This window comes from Monodon monoceros, unplaced genomic scaffold, assembly GCF_005190385.1.
Source record: "Monodon monoceros isolate NGI ecotype Baffin Bay Population unplaced genomic scaffold, NGI_Narwhal_1 Super_Scaffold_16, whole genome shotgun sequence".
Lineage (NCBI taxonomy): Eukaryota > Metazoa > Chordata > Mammalia > Artiodactyla > Monodontidae > Monodon > Monodon monoceros.
In genome coordinates, this window is record NW_021703772.1 from 19,348,213 (window position 1) to 19,366,553 (window position 18,341).

The window sequence follows — 18,341 nt, forward strand, 5'->3', positions numbered from 1 at the left end:
CCCAGGGATTCTAATTTAATTAGGCCTGGGTGGGGCCCAGTCTTGGGTACTTTATTTTCTGCCTTTTGGGAGGCGGGGCATAGGTGCTTTTAAAACTCCCCAGTGATTCTGATGAGCTAAGGAGGAGAGCCACTTGTCCCCGGTTATTTTTGTCCCTGGTTTCCTGCCCCTCCCTCCCAGGCTGGAGGCCACCCCATTCCCCACCGAACCTACCACCCAGTCCTGCATGGAGTTGCCCTCCATGAATGCTTCTTGAATCAGTGAATATAAATGAAAGGTCATGTGGCCCCCACCTCCGTGCATTGACAGCTGGAATCTATCTAATCTCTCCTTGCACCTGGAGTCTGAGTCACCCCTTGGAACAATGACCTGGTCTTTTACTGCTGGTAGACTCCCTCTTCCAAGTCCTGAAGGGTGACCCCCTCTCCCTGGCATTGTGGAATCTGGGGGCAAGGTCTCCCTCCCCAGCCTTTGATTAGCGCCCCCTCCAGCAGATCAGGGCCACCTGCCAACAGCCAGCACTGCACATGTAGGAGCCCTTGTGCCTGGGTCCTGTCTGATGTTCCTGTCGGCCAGGGCCTCTTCCATGAGGTATTTCTCAACCCACAGAGACCCCAGGGCTCCCAGGACTCCTGGTTCAGTTGAACCAATTTGGGTACAAAGGAGGAAAATGTTTTCTGTTTTATTTCAATCACCACCTTCGTCAACATCCCTATTTTCACCAAAACAGACTGACCCTCACTAGCTGTACAGACATGGCTGTGTTTCTTCATCTATGAGGTGGGCGGTCGACAACTAGGTGATCTCTAAAGTCCCACCAGGGGGACTTCCCTGGTGGTGCAATGGATAAGACTCCGTGCTCCCAATGCAGGGGGCCTGGGTTAGATCCCTGGTCAGGGAGCTAGATTCCACATGCATGCCGCAACTAAGAGTTCGCGTGCCACAACTAAGGAGCCCGGGAGCCACAACTAAGGAGCCCGCCTGCTTCAACCAAGACCCGGTGCAACTAACTAAATAAATAAATATTTAAAGTCCCACAGAGACATGCTCTGAGTCTAGGAGGAAACAGCAAGAGGAATAGAGGGTAGACAAGATGAGGCTCTTCTTGTCCGTCAAAGCAGTGGAGACTCTGGCAAGCAGGGGCTTGAAAAAGCTGGGGCTCTCCCTCCCTAGAGAAAAATCAGGACTGGGGACCTCCAGCAGCTTGAACAGGGAAGGGGTAGGGAAGGGGTGAGGAAGGGCATTCTGGGGAGGACAGCCCCGAGAGGGGGACTCATGCTCCAAGGGCACCTGCCAACTGCTCCTGCCCTGTCGACGTTGGTCAGGGCAGATGCCTCTGGCCCGCCCCCCTGGTCCTCCCCAGCCTCCAGTCTCTCCTGAACTGCTGGGAGGAATATGGGTCCCATGCTGCCCCAATGCCGACAGCACAGCCCTGGGTTTGGATATGTGATGTCTTCTCTCTCACCTTGAATTCACTGGCTCCCCCCTCACTCCTTGTCCCCTCTCTCCTCTGTCCCCACCTCGAGGAAGGGCACCAACACTCCCAGACCCCAAAGCCATCCATTGGTGCAGCAGCCTGGACCCCTCCCTCTCTGGCCCTTCTGTCCACCTGAACGCCTCTCCAGTCTGCCCCCAACACCCCCCCACCTCTCTCTGCTTCTAGTAACACCACACTGTTCACTGGCCCTGGCCACCCCCCACCCACCCACGCTGCTTCTCACCCTCCCCTCATGTCCCTCCTTTCTCCTTTAGTTTTCTTTTCCAGTGCCCTCGCCACCTGTCTTCACTTGGCCAACACTCACATGCTCTTCTTGACTCAATTTAGGTCTCATTTCTTCCAAGATACCTTCCCGGAATCCTCAAGCTAGACTAGACCCCTCCTCAGGGACTCCAAGGCATCCTGGCCGGATGCCTCTCTTGGACCCCTGACCACATGATGATGAGAGGATCTGTTTATAAGTCTGAGGTCCCCAAGGTCAAGGACCTAGACACATTTGTCTGTAGCCCCCAGATCCTAGCACATAGTAGGTGCTCAATAAATACTCTTGAAGCTGAAAGACTGAACCACAGAATAGAAGGGATGGCCCTTCTTGGGACCGTGGAAGGAGTTAGGGCTCCTGTTGCCCCCAGGTCCCATCTTTCCTTTAGTAACTGCTGCCTTGCTGTCCTCAGAGTTGGGGCTCCAGAGAGCCCCAGAGTGCTGTCACTGCTCTTCATTCTTAGTCATGCAGTTCTCAGCGGGACAGAGATGTGGCAGTTCCCAAACAAAGGACACCTCCTGCTTTGTTAGGCCCGTGAGAGCAGAGGAAGTGGACATATCCCAGCCCCCGGCCTGCTCACTCTGCCTCTCCCTGAGCCTGAACAGGCTTCCTGGGAAGCGGGTGGTCAGTACATCCCAAGATCCTGACCTGGACTTGGCTCCCACCTCCCCCCACCCCATTTTAGCTGAATGGAGCCACAGTGCCTGGTGAGGCTAACGGGACGGGTCCTGGTGGAGGAGAGATGGGGCAGAGGTGCATGTGAGGGTGGCCGAGCCTGGACCACGGCCCAGGGTCCTGTTGCCCCCAGTCCCCTGCCGCCTCTCTGCCTTTGCCCATTCAATCCCTGATGGCTGTTGTTCACACCCTAGTATCCAGGAGAAGAGAGCCCTGAGGGCCCAGGAGTGTCAAGGGAATGGGGACACGGAGAAAGAAACCATTTCAGATGAGGAAGAAATGAGCAAAGATACAGTGGGTGCGGGGGTTAGGGGGAGAGTGAGGTCAGGGTGACCAGCTAGTCCCGGTTTGCCCAGGACTGGAGGGTTTTACATCTAGAAGTCCCCAGATACTCCTCAGTCCAGGGCAGTCAGGCGGGGATGGGTGACACTTGAGGTGGCGTGGGGTGGGGACTGGAGGCAAGTGGGGGTCGGAAAGAGCAGTTGTCTGGGGTGAAGCTGCACAATTCTTCCCTTGGAGGCCCCGGAAGCCACACTGGGCTCCCTGCCCTTCCCAGACTCTCCAGGGAACGAAGCCTCCCTCACACCTGCGCCAAGGAGCTGCAGGAGGCCCCAGGCTACCCGCCAGGAGCAGGGGACCCCGTTCTGTCCTCTCCCACCACCTGTGGTCCCGTGTGTCCCCACAGGGTGGCCTTACCTGTCTGGAGGAGGCAGCTGCCACCTGGGAGACCTCAGAGAGCTGTGGCAGGCTGGTTGCAGGAGAGCGACCTTTGTCCCTTCCCCCCCCCACACACCCCAGGAACTGCCTTCACCATATAAGGCAAGACAGAGAGAGAGACAGGATGCATGAGGGGGTGGGGAGGCAGGTGCCCGCCAGGTCCCTGGGAGCCAGGAGCCCAGCGACCGCCTGACGCCCAGAGCCAAGGTGCCCCACCCTTGGCTCCTGAGCAGGTGCCCAGGGATGGGATGCGTTTCTGCCCAGGGCCCAGGCAGGATGGGATGCAGGTGGACAGCATCTGCCAGGAAAGATAGGGGCACCTGGACACTTCCTCCCTTCCACCCAGAGGAGCCGGCACTGCCGTCCTCCCTCCTTCCCTGGGGGAGTGGCCCTGGGGTGGAGGAGCCCTGGACCCAGGGATTCAGGGCCAGGTGTTCAGACTTAGGGCCCTTCCAGGACATATGGGACACTGGCTCCCCTAGAGGTCGCGCGCTCAGAGGGGCACAGTGCTCTTCTTGCCTCCCTCTTCAGACGCGCTGGCTCCACCTGGAGTTTTTATGAGCCGCCATAAACCGTTGCCTTTGGACTCTGCTCTGCTGCTCTCTCCCAGGAGCCACAGCTTCCATTTCTGAACCTGATCCTGGGGGGCTTCTCACTCAGAAGGGGAAAGGAGCGCAGCCCCCTCAGGAAGCAGGTCTCACTCAGAGGTCGGCGTTGCCACAGACTCAGCACCCTGGGCAGCTGCCTCCAACCTCCACTGCTGCAGAAGTTCTCCTGTCACCTCTGAACTGTGGTCCTTAGGAGGGTGCGCGGAAGTGGGCTGGGTGAGGGCAGCTGCTTCCTCTGACCACACCTTCCCAAGAGTTCTAGAGACCAAATGTACATTTGTGTGCACACGTGCGCGTGTGCATGCAGATGTGTGTGAGAGCTCACGCACAGTTTGATAAGAGGAATAAACACACTGCAGGTGCTATTTTGTTTCTAAAAAACAGGGCTTCCCTGGTGACGCAGTGGTTGAGAGTCCGCCTGCCGATGCAGGGGACACGGGTTCGTGCCCCGGTCCGGGAAGATCCCACATGCCGCGGAGCGGCTGGGCCCGTGAGCCATGGCGGCTGAGCCTGCGCGTCCGGAGCCCGTGCTCCGCGCAACCAGAGTCTGTGCTCCGCGCGTCCAGAGCGGAGCCTGTGCTCCGGAACGGGAGAGGCCACAACAGTGAGAGGCCCTTGTACCGCAAAAAAACAAAACAAAACACATTTTTGTGTGAATAAAAAGTATATGTTCACTCAATTATACAGACAGGCAAAAAGGAAAGGAAAAACTCATTTATAATTCCACTACAGAGATAAATCTGGGTAATTTATTTTGGAGTATTTCTTTCAAGTTATTGCCCAGTACATATGCTGTGTGTGTACTATATGTATATAATATCTATCTATCATCTATTGGTCTTCATATATATCCTTTTTACTGTGACATGTTACATGCTAATTGGCAGTGTCATTTTAATTGTCTCATGATAACCCATTAGATAGATAGCATAGCTTATGTAAGCAATAGCTCATTATTGGACTTTCGAATTATATCCAATTACTTGATACTACTAAGAATGCTGTGATAAGTATTCTTATTGCTAAATCTTTGCCAATAGATTGTATCCATTATTATTTATTTAGGATAAACTCCTAAAAGTGGGATTGCTGGGTTGAAGATGTGAATAGGCGAGTTGCCTTCCAGAAAAATCGCATTAATTTATAGTCGCACCAGCACTACAGGCATTTGCCTGTTTGCCCAGTACTGGACTCCAGCTTTTAAGAAAATTTCTGTCAGTTTGAATGTCCAAAAGAAAATTGTCTTTGTGTCGATTTATATTTCTTTGATTACCAGTGAGATAGACCATTAAAAAATATATTTATTGGGGAACTCCCCGGCGGTCCAGTGGTTGGGACTTGGTGATTTCACTGCTGGGGCCGGGTTCAATCCCTAGTCAGGGAACTAAGATCCCGCAGGCCAAGTGATACAGCTTAAATATGTATATACAGGCTATGTCTTCTGTGAATTTTTAACTGATTTGTTGGACTTGTTTATATATTTAATGTATTAAGGTTGGTAACCTGCTTGCAATTTATGGTATAATTTTCTCTAATTTATTGCTTGCCTTTTAACTTAGCCTTAGAATTTTGGGGTAGAACTTTTTTTTTTTGGCATGCGGGATCTTAGTTCCCCGACCAAGGATTGAACCAGGGATTGAACTCCACTCCCTGCAGTGCAGGCATGGAATCTCAACCACTGGACCACAAGGGAAGTCAGGAGAACATATGTTTTTAAAAATTATTTCCAATTTCTTAATTTTGATAAATGTCAAACATATAGAAAAGTAGAAATAATAGTATGGTAGTATAATAATAAACACCCATGGACTCAAGAATTAACATTTGCTATATAGATATATTTGGAAGTTGGAGATATTATTATACTTCAGCTCAAAATATTTGTCGTACATCTCTTAAGAAGTAGAACAATCTCCTTCATAATTGTAATACGATTTTTGCAACTGAGAACATTAACAATTATTTCTAATATCATCTTCCATGAAATACATAATCAGATTTCTCCAGTTGTCCACAGGAGGACTGTAACACCTGGTTTCATTGATTCTTGATCAAATCAAGATCATGCATTTCCTTTGATTGTTATGTCTCTTCAGTATCTTTTAATCTAGAAGAGTCCTGCTACTTTTTTCTATGACATGGGCTTACCTGAGTCAAGGGCAGTGTCTTGTAGTGTTCACACTGGGATTTGTCTTTCTTTGTGTATTTTTTTTTAAATTTATTTAATTTATTTATTTTTGGCTGTGTTGGGTCTTCATTGCGGTGCGCGGGCTTCTCTTGTTGCGGAGCATGGGCTCTAGGTGCGCAGACTTCAGTAGTTGTGGCATGTGGGCTCAGTAGTTGTGGCGCACGGGCTTAGTTGCTCCGTGGCATGTGGGATCTTCCCAGACCAGGGCTCGAACCCATGTCCCCTGCATTGGCAGGTGGATTCTCAACCGCCGAGCCATCAGGGAAGCCCCTCTTTGTGTATTTTTAAATTTGTTTCTCTTCCTCCTGTATTTCCCACAAACTGAAAGTACCTCTACAGGCTTGGTAGGTCCTGGTTAAACAAGTTTTTCAAGAATATGTGAAAAAGGACAGTGTTTCTCCAACTGTAATATCTTAAGAATCACTGGGGAATCTATTTGAAGTGCAGATTCTGATTCTATAGGTCTGGAGTGGGGCCTGAGACTCTGCATTACTATCAAGCTCCCAGATGGTGCTGATGTTCCATTCGGTGGACCACACTTTGTGCAGCGTGGTCAAAAGTGTTGCTGTGTACTTCACACTGTCTGGCATCAGGAGGTATATAACGTCAAGTCGTCTCAGCATGAGTGATGGCGAAGTCTGATCCCTTGATTACGGAGGTGATTGCCAGATATTGCCACCTTAAAGGCACATTTCCTCCTTACAATTAGAGGTCATATTAGGGTAATCTTGGGGCAATTAGAAGTCATCGCCAGGCACTGGCAGAACAAAAGTTTCAGATTATTTACCAATTTCTACCTCTCCTTTTGTGATATTATTTTGTAATTACTTTGTTAATGTCTGTTTTTCCCACAGTGTCTGTTTTGCTCACTGCTGTACCCTAGTGCCTGGTACAGAGCAGGCATGCAATGACTGTTTGAAGGAAAGAAATGGAATTTGTGATTTCTATCTTTGATAATATATTTAGAAAGCTGTTTTTAATTTAAATCGATTTTGATTTTTAAAAACTAATAAATGTACCTGGTAAAAGAATTCAAAATATATACAATAAAACGTGTCCCTCCCATCTTAAATGACTCCCACCCAGTCCCCCAGCTCTGCTCCCCACAATTAGCCACAATTCCCATTTCTTGTGTACCCTGTGGAAGTATACAAAATTATATACGTATATTTATGTCTACTTTTATATTTCTCTTTAGTGGGAAAACACCATCACCATTGCTATGAATCTTGCTTTGTTTCATTGACTGGTTTACCTTGGCGATCATTCTATATCTGCTTGGATAGTTTCACCTCATTGTTTTTCATCACTATATAGTATTCTCTGCTATAGATACAGCGGCATTTATTTAACTAGTCCCTTATTTTTGGACACTGAAGTTATTTCAAGTGCTTTGCTATTACCAACAAGGATGAAATTAATACACATATGCATACAAAGTTATATGCATATACCTTTTATCTACCACACAAATTCCTAAAAGTGCAAAAAATGCTGCCTGTTCCTTCTGTTCCCTGTGTGCGTAACAAGCAAATAGTGAATAACTGAGCCCCACATCAGGCTCAGTGAGAGACATTCTCACAGCTGAAGTTTCCAAAGCCAGAAGTCAGGTTGCCTTCCTCCCTCCCCTCCACCCATGCTCCCAGAGCCAACCAGCCACAGCTTCCTGCCAAGTTCATCTCCTATGTCACATCCATCGCTTCGTCCTTCTCTCTTCATTCTGCCTCAGCTTCAGTTCAGGTCTTCATCGTCTGTCTTCAGAACCACGGCTGTGGTCTCCCCTCAGGGAGAGTCTTATGTCCCCATACCCCTGATTTAGCTTTCAACGCGCAGCTGCCAGGTTTGAGTCGGCCCCTCTCTTGTTCAGTGTCCCCCAGTGTCCCTCAATGGCACCCACTGCCCGCAATGCAAAGGCCACTCCCTCGGTCTGCCTACAGATCTGCGATACCTCGCTCCCGCTATCTGCGGCGTCATTTCCCATCCTTTCCCCACTGTGTGCAATTCCAAACTTGTCACTTCCCACGCTCCCTACTGTGGCCCACCTGAAGCTCTGGCTTCCTTTCCTGGTGTACCTCCACGCACAGACCACCTTCACCCGAACCTCGTCTCCTTCCCAAATCCTCTGAGCCTCACTCCCGCGGGAAGGATTTCCAGTCCCCCACATGGCCGCCGCAGAGGGGCTAGGTGTCCCCTGTGCCCCCTGCCCTCCGTGTTATCTCTTGCACTGCATTTGCAGCCTTTCAGGGTTGGACAGGCCGTTCAGGTGTCTTTCTCCACACTAAGGTGTGAGTTCCTTGAGAGCGGCGGCACAGCCTAGTGATGGCATGTCCCCCGGTCCTGGCACTGTGCCTGGTACAAAGTAAGCTCTGATACACGCGGCTGTGTTGAACTCTGTGGGTGAAGTGTGTGGGGTGCGGGACGGGGGAAGGCTGGCTGGGGTCTCGTTCAAAGTTGGGAGCTGTGGCGACTCTCTGGTGGGATGCAAATCTGGAGGGACTAGTGTTTGCATGAAGAGCAGGAAATAGTGCAGGACCCCAAGCAGGGTCAGGGCAGAGGCAGGGAGGACTCTGTATTCACCCTGCCAAGGGCTCCGGGGCTTCCGCTCAGACTGGAACTGGAGCTGATGGCACTGAGCGAGGGTACTGCGGCTTCTCTTCCCAGGTGGATGCTTCGTGACACTTTCCTGCCAGGGAAAAGCAGCGGGGAGGGGGCAGTATCACACTGCAGATCCCCTCAGAGACTTGGGGGGCAGATCAGCATCTGGGCCACCACCAGGCAGCCTTGAGGCTGGATCCACAAGGTAAGGGTGTGAGGGGGTGGGAGGGGTAGGGGAGGTGGAGCTGCGGGAACAGGGATCAACCTTTGGGAGGGGCAGACCTTCCTTCCCCCCAGTGGGTTTGTTCGGGCGGGCGGGATGGAGCCAGAAGCTACCCACTCCCGGGAAAGGGGAGAATGAAGCCTGCCCTCATCTTTCCAGCCACGGGCGGGGTGGGGGAGAGGGCTGGGTGTGTGCGCCCAGAGTGCGAGCAGCTGAGGCCCGGGGCTGCGGACCCCGGGCGTCCGCGAGGAGAGAGGCCTCTAGCGGCCACCGTGGGAAGCAGGGGAGGGCGGGCCGGGAAGGCACTTCCTGCCAGGGCCTGGGGCTGCCCAGTTTTGCAAAGGAAGTGCTGCCAGGGCCGGAGGGGCGGAGGCAGGAAGTGGGCCAGAAGCTCGTGCGAGGGTGCGGCCGGCGGGTAGTGAGAAGCCGCGGTCGGAGTGGGTGCGGAGGTGAACGAGACCGAGCCCGCGACCCCACCCATCCTCCTCAGAGCCCCAGACGCCTCAGCCTGCCAGCACGTCTGGCGGCGCGGCTCAGCCCGCAACGCCTCGGCCGCCCGCACGCGGCCTGGATCAACCGCGTTCTAAGTTCTTCCGTTTGGAGCTGAACTTGGCTTCCCTCTAACTCGTCCCGCACCCCACCTCCCGACTCTGGGGCCTCATGAGCCCCTCCCCTCCGCTCCAGAGCGGAGACCACACCCCTCCCGTCTCCGAATACCTTCCAGGGGCCTCTCCTAGGGACGCATTTCAGCTTGCTTTAGAGCTAATAATATTGAGTCCTCCCTGTGCAGGCGTTTAATCAATTCTGTAGAGGGCCTGTCTCCACTTTGCAGATTAGATAACTGAGGCCAAGAGGTAGAATTAAATAGAACAGCCGGATGCACTCAGATCCATTCAAAGTTCGCACTTTCATTGAAGCCCCAGGGGGCTTAGGGCAGCCCTTCCCTCCACTACTACTGCCGTCGCTCCTAAGGGTTTGCTGAAGCGAGGTGTGGCTTCAAGGGACTCCCCGCACATCAACGCCCCCGCCCCCCGCAATAACCACAGAGTCAGGATAGGGGGGTCTGGCTTTCTCTTTAGTTCTCATCACTTTGGGGCTCTCCTTTACAGAGAAGGCACTTAGATGGGAAGGTCACCTGATTCAGACCAACCTTGTCCTCCCTCCCACCCCCAGCTCTCTGGGGGGGGGGAAGGGTAACGACATCTCCACCTGACATCCCCCTTGGCACTGGTATGTGGGTCCCCTTAACCGACAGGCCCTGGGGAGAGCCCAAGGCCTTGACCTCCAGACCCAGCATTTGGGGGAGGGGTTCCAGACAAAGGACTCAGAGCTGGAAGGCAGCACATCCTGGGAGCTGCCCCCAGCCAGCAGGGCGCGAGGCAGAGGGCTGCAGGGGTGGGTTGGCACAGGGGAGGGGGACAGCTTGGCCAGGCTTCCTGGAGCCCCCCAAACTCCGCAAGAAGGGTCCCACCTCCTACAGATCCCCTAAAGGCACCGGTGAAGTATGGGGTGGGTGGGGGAGGCACCCCTTAGGTGGTGTAGAGACCCACACACGCACACGCCGTGGCATAGCGCTGGGCACAGAGAAGGTGCTCAACAAATGTTTTTTGAATGTATGAATAAACGGAGCTGAAAAGGGTGTGAGGGACAAAGGACAGGGCCTGGGGCCCTTTGGCCCAGCCCGTTTCATTCAGAAAATAGCAGTTTAAAAAATGTAGAAATCCTTTCCCTCCTCCCCCCAGTTTATGGGTCCAGGAAAGGGGTGAGGGAGGGGTGTCTCCACCCCAACCCTTCCCTCTCTCCTTCCCCTAAAAATCTATATACACATATACATATTTATATGGCACCGCAAAGGGATCCTGCCTATGCCTCCACACTCGGAGCTGGGGCACCGAACCCCAGGGCCTCGGGGTGGTCAAGGCCAACGTGAGAGGTTGGAGCCTGGGCCATGTGGGAAGCAGCCCTCAGGTGATGATGAGCCCGGAGAAGCTGGATTCTAGGGTCTTGAAGGACAGACCCCTGCTCCCTTCACAAGTGGTAACAGAACTTCTACCCTCCCCGCCCTCCTAGGCAGAGATTGGTGGAGGCTATAGCAGTCCCAAGGTAGGAGGTGGGGAGACTGGGTCCTCCCCCACCAGCCTAGATTGCCGCAACCTGATGGCTGTTCCAGGCAGAGCTGACCCGGATCGTGGCCCTGGGAAAACTGGGCCGAGAAGAGGGCTCTATGCAAGGCACTTGGTGTCCACTGTTCCCAGGCTGGGGGCCCAAGGCGTGGGGCAGCAAAACTCTGCCCCTCCCCCAGGCAGAACTGGAAGGGCCCGAGGGACCCAATTTGGCAGCAGAGAAACATGGCCATGCAGAGAGAGAGAGAGAGAGAGAGAGAGAGAGAGAGAGAAAGGAGGGAGGCGGCACGCAGGGCCCCACAGGTCCCCCCAAGAAGGAGGAGGTTCTAAGGCACTGACACAGGGACCCAGGGACTCGTCGCCCTCGGTGCAGCCTGCTGCCCCCTGCACAGCCTGGCCGGGCTGGCGGGGGAGACGCCCACTTCCCCGTGGCGCTGAGTTTTCTTTAGGAAGAGTCCGCGTGTGAGGGGTGAGGGTGCGGTCAGGGGCAGGTCCCGGCCCCGTGGCACCTGACTAGCTGCCGGGCCGAGGCTGCCTGAGCACTGAGTACACGTCATCCACACGGCTGAGCTGCTCGAAGAAGGGCAGGAGGTCGTGGAGCTCCGTGTCACTCATGTTGTCAAACCACGAGGCCACCGGGACCTGAGCAGATGGGTGTAGGGCGGTGAGGGGGCAGGCGGCCCTGAGCACAGGATGTGCAGGTGAACCCTGAGCACCCTGCTCGACGGGCCACCTCCTGGAAGCCCCTCACCCAGTCTTCAGACATTCTGACGGCAGCCCCAGTGAGTCACATTTACACACAGGTCAGAGCAGAGGTTCTACGGGACCATACTTAACCTTACCGTGTGCTAAGCACTCTGATATTTTCAGTTCTATTTCATTGTTTTAAAAAATCCCAACTAAGACCCACTAAATTATTTCCGTGTTCCACTAACAGCTCACGACTGGCGGTATGAAAAATGGAAACTGCTCCAGTGTCCAGCAGGGACCCGAGCCCATGGCAGGTGCCCTGTATCTGCAGACAGAATGGGCTGAGTGACTAACACAGAACAGGGAGCAGCAGTGGGTGGACCAGGCGGGTGGGCAGCAGGCATGGGTCACTGAGGAAAGAGGGAGGAATGGGAGGGCACCAGACCCCAGCAGGGGCCCCCATCCCCACCCTGCCCGGCACTTACGGCGTTATCTGGATGGAAGACATAGGAGGCGGGTGAGTTGTCCAGGATGAGCACCCGCCGAAGGTCTCGGCCCAGCCGGCTCAGATCCTTCACGTAGTTCCCCCGGTGGAAGACGCATGACTCACGAAACAGCCGCGCCCGGAAGGCCCCCCACTTGTCCAGCAGGTCAGCTACTGGGTCTGCGTACTGGGGGGCAGGAGGTGGGTCATCCAGGGCCAAGAGCGACCCAGAGGTCACTGCCCAGAGGTCATGCGCTGGAGGCAGATAGGAAGCAGAGATGCCCCAGGAGGCCTTCGGAGCGTGGAGGGCTCACCTTGGCAAGGCTGGCGGTGAACAGCACACATTCGAAGAGCTCACCCATCCGCTGCAGGAACTCGTCGACGTGGGGCCGCTTCAGCACATAGACCTGGGGGGTGGGCCAGTGAGGGGACTGCTGGCCCACAGGCCTGGGTGGGGCGGGGCGGCTGGGGGCTGGGAGGGAGTGCGTGGAGGAGGCACAGGAGGGAGGCTGGTCCCATGGCCTGCGGGCTCCACTCAGCCAGCCGGTGCAACCACCACTGGGGAAGACACCCACCCATCCAGAAGAGTATCAAAATGAACCTCCAACTCCTGGTTTTGGGCCCTGCCTCAAAGGGAATCACTAATTCCCAGCCCCTTCCTCCACCATGGCCTCAGCCAGATGTAGGGGCCTGGGGGCAACCCCCTCACCCCAGAGCTGCAGAGCACCGGCCCCCGAGCCAAGTAATGGAGAACAGGCTGGACAGCACACAACCTATCCTGAATTACTTGAACTGGGTCCCGGGCAGGGTGGGGCGAGGGGGCACCGAAGAGGACCCCGACTCCCTGCAGGCCTTGGAGTCGGGCCAAGTCCCTGAGGGTCCGTGTGACCTTAGGCAAGTCTCACACCCTCTCTGGGCCTCTGACATTCCACATCTATCAGAGTCCCATCTGGGACTCTCAGGATTGGTGGGAAGAGCCTGGGGTCTGGAAGACAGATGCCAAGCCTACCACCTCCCCCCACACCCAGCCCCTCACCTGGTGGACCACCCCATCAATCTCCACAGGAATGATGAAGTCGGCATTGTTCACTGGCTGTGAGGGGGGAAAAGAACTGCTGGAGCTGGGGCGAGGCCCGCCGAGACCGCCTCCCAGGCCAGGGCAGACTCCCTTAGAGACTCGGGGCTGAGGGCTGCTGGGCAGGGCCCACCTTGAAGGAGCTGTGCACCAGGGTCTCGTCCAGGTCGATGACTACGCAGATCTTGTCCGAGTCCTGGGCCTTGGCCTCGGGGAGCAGGTACTGGACTGGGGTCTGCTGTGGGGATGGGCGGGGCTGGCTGCGGGCACCTCTCTCAAGCCCCAGTCATTTCTCCTCCACATGTCTTCCCTCCCCCAGCCCTCTACCTGGCGAGCCACAAGGACAGTGGGAGAGACCAACCCCTTCCCAGCTTTGCCCCTGCCAACTCTGGAGCCTGGGGTAGGCCGCCTGGCTCTCTGGGCTTCACTTCCTGACCTGGGAAACCAAGGCAGAGGAAAGCTTCCACTTCTGAAGGGGAAATTCAGAATTCCCATGGTTGGGGGGCCCTCCCCTGGGAGGCAGTCTTGGGGCATTCAGGGCTGGGAAGGCCTGGGAGGGTGGAGGGCTTGGTGGGGGGACAGGGGGGCTCCACCCTCCTTCCAGGGCCTACGAGCAGGTCATGAAGAGCCCCCTCCCCCTAAACCCCCTGAGGGCTGAGCCCAGGTGCCCCTGCAGCGCCCTCCTGGCCATCACACACCTTGGGGACAGCACCGTTCTCCTCCACGAGCAGGGGCGCCCCACTGCGGGCGGGCAGGGCCTCCCCATCATCCCGGCAGATACAGCAGAACAGTGAGTGGAGGAGGCCCCGACTCCGGGGCTTCTGAGAAGCTGCAGACTTCTGGTCACCTGAAGCAGGGAGGCCCAAGGTGGGGGAAGGCATGCTGACTGGCCTGCAGAGGTGGGCACGTGTGCCCAGGCACGAACCCCTGGGCTGAGAGGCTCTGGCCGTGCTGCCTTCATTGAGGGAGACACACGAAAGTGGCATCCAGACAGTCTTGGCTCCAGGCCACCCCTCCGCTCCCCACAAGTCCTTCTAGTGTGGGTACAAAGTTACCCACATTAGGGAGTGGGCTGGCTTGAGGCGGGGACTGAAGGTGTTTTCTCTTCCTAACAGCCTCCATCGCTGCTGGGGGATCAGCCCACTGGGGGCACCTCCTGACACACCCTGTACCTGAGCAGCCCCTATTCAGTAGGGCCCCTGCCAGAGAGGGTTGAGGCCTGGGGCCCTGGGGCCCACTCCTGCTCTCCTTCCCCTTCTTCCATCCTCTCCGCCTCCAGAGGTGCAAAGTCCTCCCTGAGGCTGGGCCCAGAGACAGGGGGGTGGGGGCCTGGGGCCAGTGTCCTGCCGCCATCGGCTGGCCCCTCCTCCTCCGCCCCCGCCCGGACCTCCAACTTAGGTCCCGCTGATAGACGGCCCGCCCTCCAACATCCCCTCCACCCGGCCCGGGCAGAGCTAGGCCCAGGCCACAGGTGCGAAGACCTGGAGGGACTTCCTAGCCTCTTAAGTCAACACCGGGACAAGGAAGGGCAGACCCCCTGCCCAGACCCGTCAAGCCCCGGGGTGCCCGGCCGAGGCCGGCGGCATCTCGAGTCGGTGCGTGTGCGCACAGACCCGGCGCCCACCGGCCTGCAGCCGGGGCTCCGAGTTCCCGGTGCGACGCGGGTCTCCCCGCGGGCGCGCTGGCGATCCTTAAAAGCGGTTGTCCCTCTCTGCGTCTCCGAGAGGCTCGGCGCCTCCACGAGTGACGCGAAAGTTTGTGAAGAACGTGGCTGTGTGGTAGCGGGAGATCCTTCCAACCCTCCCCAGCCCGCTGTCACCTCTGCGCCCCCTCCCTCGACCCGACCAGACCGCGGCCCAGAGGGGGCGGAGTCTCAGCTGGTGGCCTGAAGGCGCCCTCTTCAACCCCCCCCATCTCCCAGCCCCACTGGCGCCAATGGGGGGGAGGGGGCGACTCTCGGGCATCGCGCACAGCCAGTCCGGGAAACCCGGAGGGCGCCCCTTCTCTACCCCTGCCTCAGTTTCCCCACCTCGAGCAGACAGGAGCGCCCAAACGGGGGCAGGCCCCGCCCCGCGTCTCTGAGCCTCTGCGAGTTCAAACTCTCAACCAGCTCCCCCTCCGGTTGGAAGCTTCGGGCCCCGCCGAGTCGGGAGCCTGGGGCGGCAGCGGCGGTTGCCCTGGGGAGGGTCGCGGCCCCCTCCTCCTCCCCGCAGCGCCCGGATTGCGGGTCCCTCCGCGCGCCCCAGTACCTTTGCTCCGTAGCGGGCTCCGCGCTTCCTCCTTGCTGATCTGAGTAATGACGGCCGAGCTGTCCATGGGGCCGGGCGCGCTCCGCTCCGGCCGGACTCTGGCCCGGGCGCCCGGCCTCCCCCCCGGCTCGGGCCGGAATCGGGGCGCGGGGGGGAGGGGAGGGGTGGGAGGGAGGGATCCCCGCGAGCTTCGGAGGGGAGGGGAGCCAGGTTCTAAGGGGGAGGGGGAGGGAGGGGGCGCGGAGGAAACTTTGTTACAACATGGAGTTTCCTCCCCGCGAGGCGGATGCAAACATGGAACCCGGGCGCCGTTTCAAGGCTCCCCCTTAAAAGGGCAACGGTTTCGGCGTGACCTGGACTTGGCCGGCGCTTTCATCACTTCTGGGGCCGGCGCGGCTTGGCGGGCTAGGAGGCGGGCCCGGCCGGGTTCCTGCCGCACTCCAGGGGGCGTCGCCTCCCTTCCTGCCGCCCGCCCGCCTGCGGGGCCGAGCCTCTGCGGCTGCGTGGCAGGGCCGGCACCCAGCCCACCATTCTCCGGCGCTGGGCTGCCAGGGGACAGGGCCCGCCCGGAGCGCCCACGCCCGGGAGTGCCCCGAGGGCGGCGCGGCTCCACCTCTGCACATTCCGAGGGTCCGGGGCTGGCAGCTTCTCGGTTTCCTCATCTGGGAAATAGGGTAACACCGTCTATTCTGTAAAATGGGTCTCTCCGGCGGTCTAGGGGCCATCTCGCAGGGAAGTCGTGAGCGTGCAAAGACTCTTTGCTACCTTCAAACGTCTGTGCAGATCCACACAATTAGGCTCTTAACCGGACCAAGACTGTCACCACCTACCGCAGTCTCGGGCCCCTTCCCCTAAACCCGGAGTTGTAGGGCGTGGAAATTCCAACTGTCTGCTCCGGGATGCCCCCTGCCGACCTCTCCCAACCGCCTCACCTGGCGCCCGGCCACGTCCACTCCAGCCACCTGGCTTTCTCGCCAGAAGCCTAGCGCCTCCACGCCTCAGGGCCTTTGTACCTGCTGTTCTCCCGGCCTGGAATGCGCCTCCTTCGACTTCTCACAGCCAAATCCCACCGACCTCGAAGAAATGACACCCCCTCCAAGAGGCTTTTCTAGGCCCCTCCCCTACTCCCTACGCCGGCCACGATGTGACTGTTGGGCAGGGGGGAAAATCAAGCGGCGGCTACACACAGTGGGGCCCCCATCCCTTTGGGCTCAATGCCCAACCGTGGGGACCACACCGTCAACTGGAGGACCTTGAACACCCGCTCCACCTGGGCCTGTGCAGACACACCGGCGGGCGCGGGGCCCGCGTTTCCACGCAGATTCTTCACGAGGGAAACTCCCGTGTGATGCGCGGTGAGGTTTGCGAGTGGTTTTTTTTATGAAGTTCCTTCCATTTGCCGTTACTATTTTGTGTTCACGTTTTAAAAATATTCATAACGCCAAGCATTGACAAACACGCCTCAGCATTTCCTTCCCCCGCCGGGCGGGGCGGGGCGGGGCGGGCGCGTCCAGTCCCGTCCGGCCGCAGGGTGCTTACGCGGCGCACGTCCTCCAGGCAGGGCGGAGGGGGGAGCCGGGGAGCGAGAGGCCCCGCGAGGGGAGCGGCGCTCGCCCAAAGGCGCGCCAGCTTCGGGGCTGGGCAGCAGGGCGGGGAGGAGGTGGTCAGAGGCTGTGAATCCTGTGGACTCCACGACCCCCCCTTCTGCTATTGGGTTAGCCAAAAAGTTCGTTCGGGTTTTTCCGGAACATCTTACTACGCCGCCGGCCGGCTGCCATCATTGCATTTAATCACGATAATCGCCAACTTGCGGCGAGCGCTTAGTCTGGGTCCCGCTTTGGCTGCGCCTCTCATCTCATTTACTTCTCAGAACAATCCGTTTTTTTAACCCATTTTACAGATAAAGAAACTGAGTCCCGACGAGCTAGCGACTCGACCCGCCCTCCGGCGGGGGCAGAGGTTGGATTCCTGTCGCCGCGCCGAGCCCCCTCCCCTTCGGTACGGCCCCGGGGCGGGGCCTCGGCATTCTCTCCGGATGCTCAGCCGGCGCCGACCCCAAAAGGAAATGTGCGGCGGAGGGCTGAGTGAACCCCGGGCCTCGCCCCTGGCCTGAGCAGGGCGGCTCGCTTTCCACTCCCTTCGTCTTTCCCTCTGTGAAGGCTGGAACCTGGCCGACTGTGCCACTGAGGGTCAGGGGAGCTAACGCGGGGATAGGGCACTGGGCATAGGGCACTGGGCAGCACTGCTGCCCCCCTCCCGTCGCTATTCCCTTCACCTCCTACTCCTACCCCCCCCTCACCCTCCATCGTCTCCTCCGAGCCTTCGCTCCTCCCAGCGAGACCTGCCCTCTTCTCACGCTCAGCGGTGCACTTTCCGCCGGGGTGGAGTGGATGCGGAGTGAGCCCAGACGCCCGTGCAGTGCGGGGGTCTGGGGTCTGTGGGGACAGAGTTGCTAGTGGAAGCGTTCTGTAAGGTGGGGCGGGTTCTTTGGGTTTCCTCAGGAAAGAGGGGAGTCCACACCCAGCTGCTCTCCTTCTACCCTCTCTACTACAGCAGGTGGGGGGGTCGCCGTACCCGCATAGTTTATTTTTATCTGTTTCATAGGTTTGCGCCCCAGGACGGATAAAGTCATGGGGACTGTGAGTCGAGAAACACTAGGACTCAGCCGGGGTCCGTCTGGCAATTATGGACAAGTGTCTTGTTCATCCAGCACCTCAGCTTCCTTCTCTGCCAAATAGGGTTGGTAAGGGTCCAACCCAGGCAAGTGGGTAGGGGGAATGCCGAGCAGAAAGGCCGGATGCCCTCCTCCCAGGCTCCGAGACACACCGTGGTGCACATTCCGACAGAGCGGGGTGGATGCGGAGTGAGTCAGGACGCCTGTGCAGTGCCGGGCCTGGGGTGTCTGTGGGGATGGAGTTGTGGGTGGAAGCTTCTGGGGAGAGTAAATGTGTCAG

The 18,341-nt window shown here is 57.4% G+C and overlaps 2 protein-coding genes across 5 annotated transcripts in view; both read right to left on the reverse strand.

The window, feature by feature from the left end:
* VIL1 (villin 1) overlaps positions 1 to 3,209 on the reverse strand; it is a 26,597-nt gene extending 23,388 nt beyond the window's left edge. Inside the window, exon 1 of the mRNA XM_029225064.1 lies at positions 3,132 to 3,209. The gene's annotated coding sequence lies outside the window, so the exon portion shown is untranslated. The remainder of the gene's footprint in view (positions 1 to 3,131) is intronic.
* A 6,611-nt stretch (positions 3,210 to 9,820) lies between these two features.
* CTDSP1 (CTD small phosphatase 1) lies at positions 9,821 to 15,556 on the reverse strand. Of its 4 annotated transcripts, none has more exons than XM_029225689.1 (7): positions 15,388 to 15,556; positions 13,837 to 13,985; positions 13,272 to 13,373; positions 13,100 to 13,156; positions 12,378 to 12,470; positions 12,065 to 12,250; positions 9,821 to 11,531 (listed from the first exon to the last, which is right to left on the reverse strand). In XM_029225689.1, the coding sequence occupies exons 1-7, from the start codon at positions 15,452 to 15,454 to the stop codon at positions 11,403 to 11,405; spliced, it is 783 nt and encodes a 260-aa protein (XP_029081522.1). In that variant the 5' UTR covers positions 15,455 to 15,556; the 3' UTR covers positions 9,821 to 11,402. The 4 variants fall into 4 exon arrangements, with proteins under 4 accessions (XP_029081522.1, XP_029081521.1, XP_029081520.1 ...); XM_029225688.1 differs by having other exon boundaries at positions 13,272 to 13,376; positions 15,388 to 15,544; XM_029225687.1 differs by lacking the exon at positions 15,388 to 15,556 and having other exon boundaries at positions 13,837 to 15,363.
* Positions 15,557 to 18,341: the final 2,785 nt, after the last annotated feature.

Bases quoted from the DNA above. Each gene is read 5' to 3' on its own strand.
- CTDSP1 (XM_029225685.1), bottom strand. From the start codon at position 14,124: ATGCCACTTTCGTGTGTCTCCCTCAATGAAGGCAGCACGGCCAGAGCC. The intron at 13,157-13,271 runs GTGGGCCCTGCC...CCCCCCTCACAG, and splicing joins TGGTGCACAGCTCCTTCAAG to CCAGTGAACAATGCCGACTT. The intron at 12,471-13,099 runs GTGAGGGGCTGG...CCCACCCCCCAG, and splicing joins TTGATGGGGTGGTCCACCAG to GTCTATGTGCTGAAGCGGCC.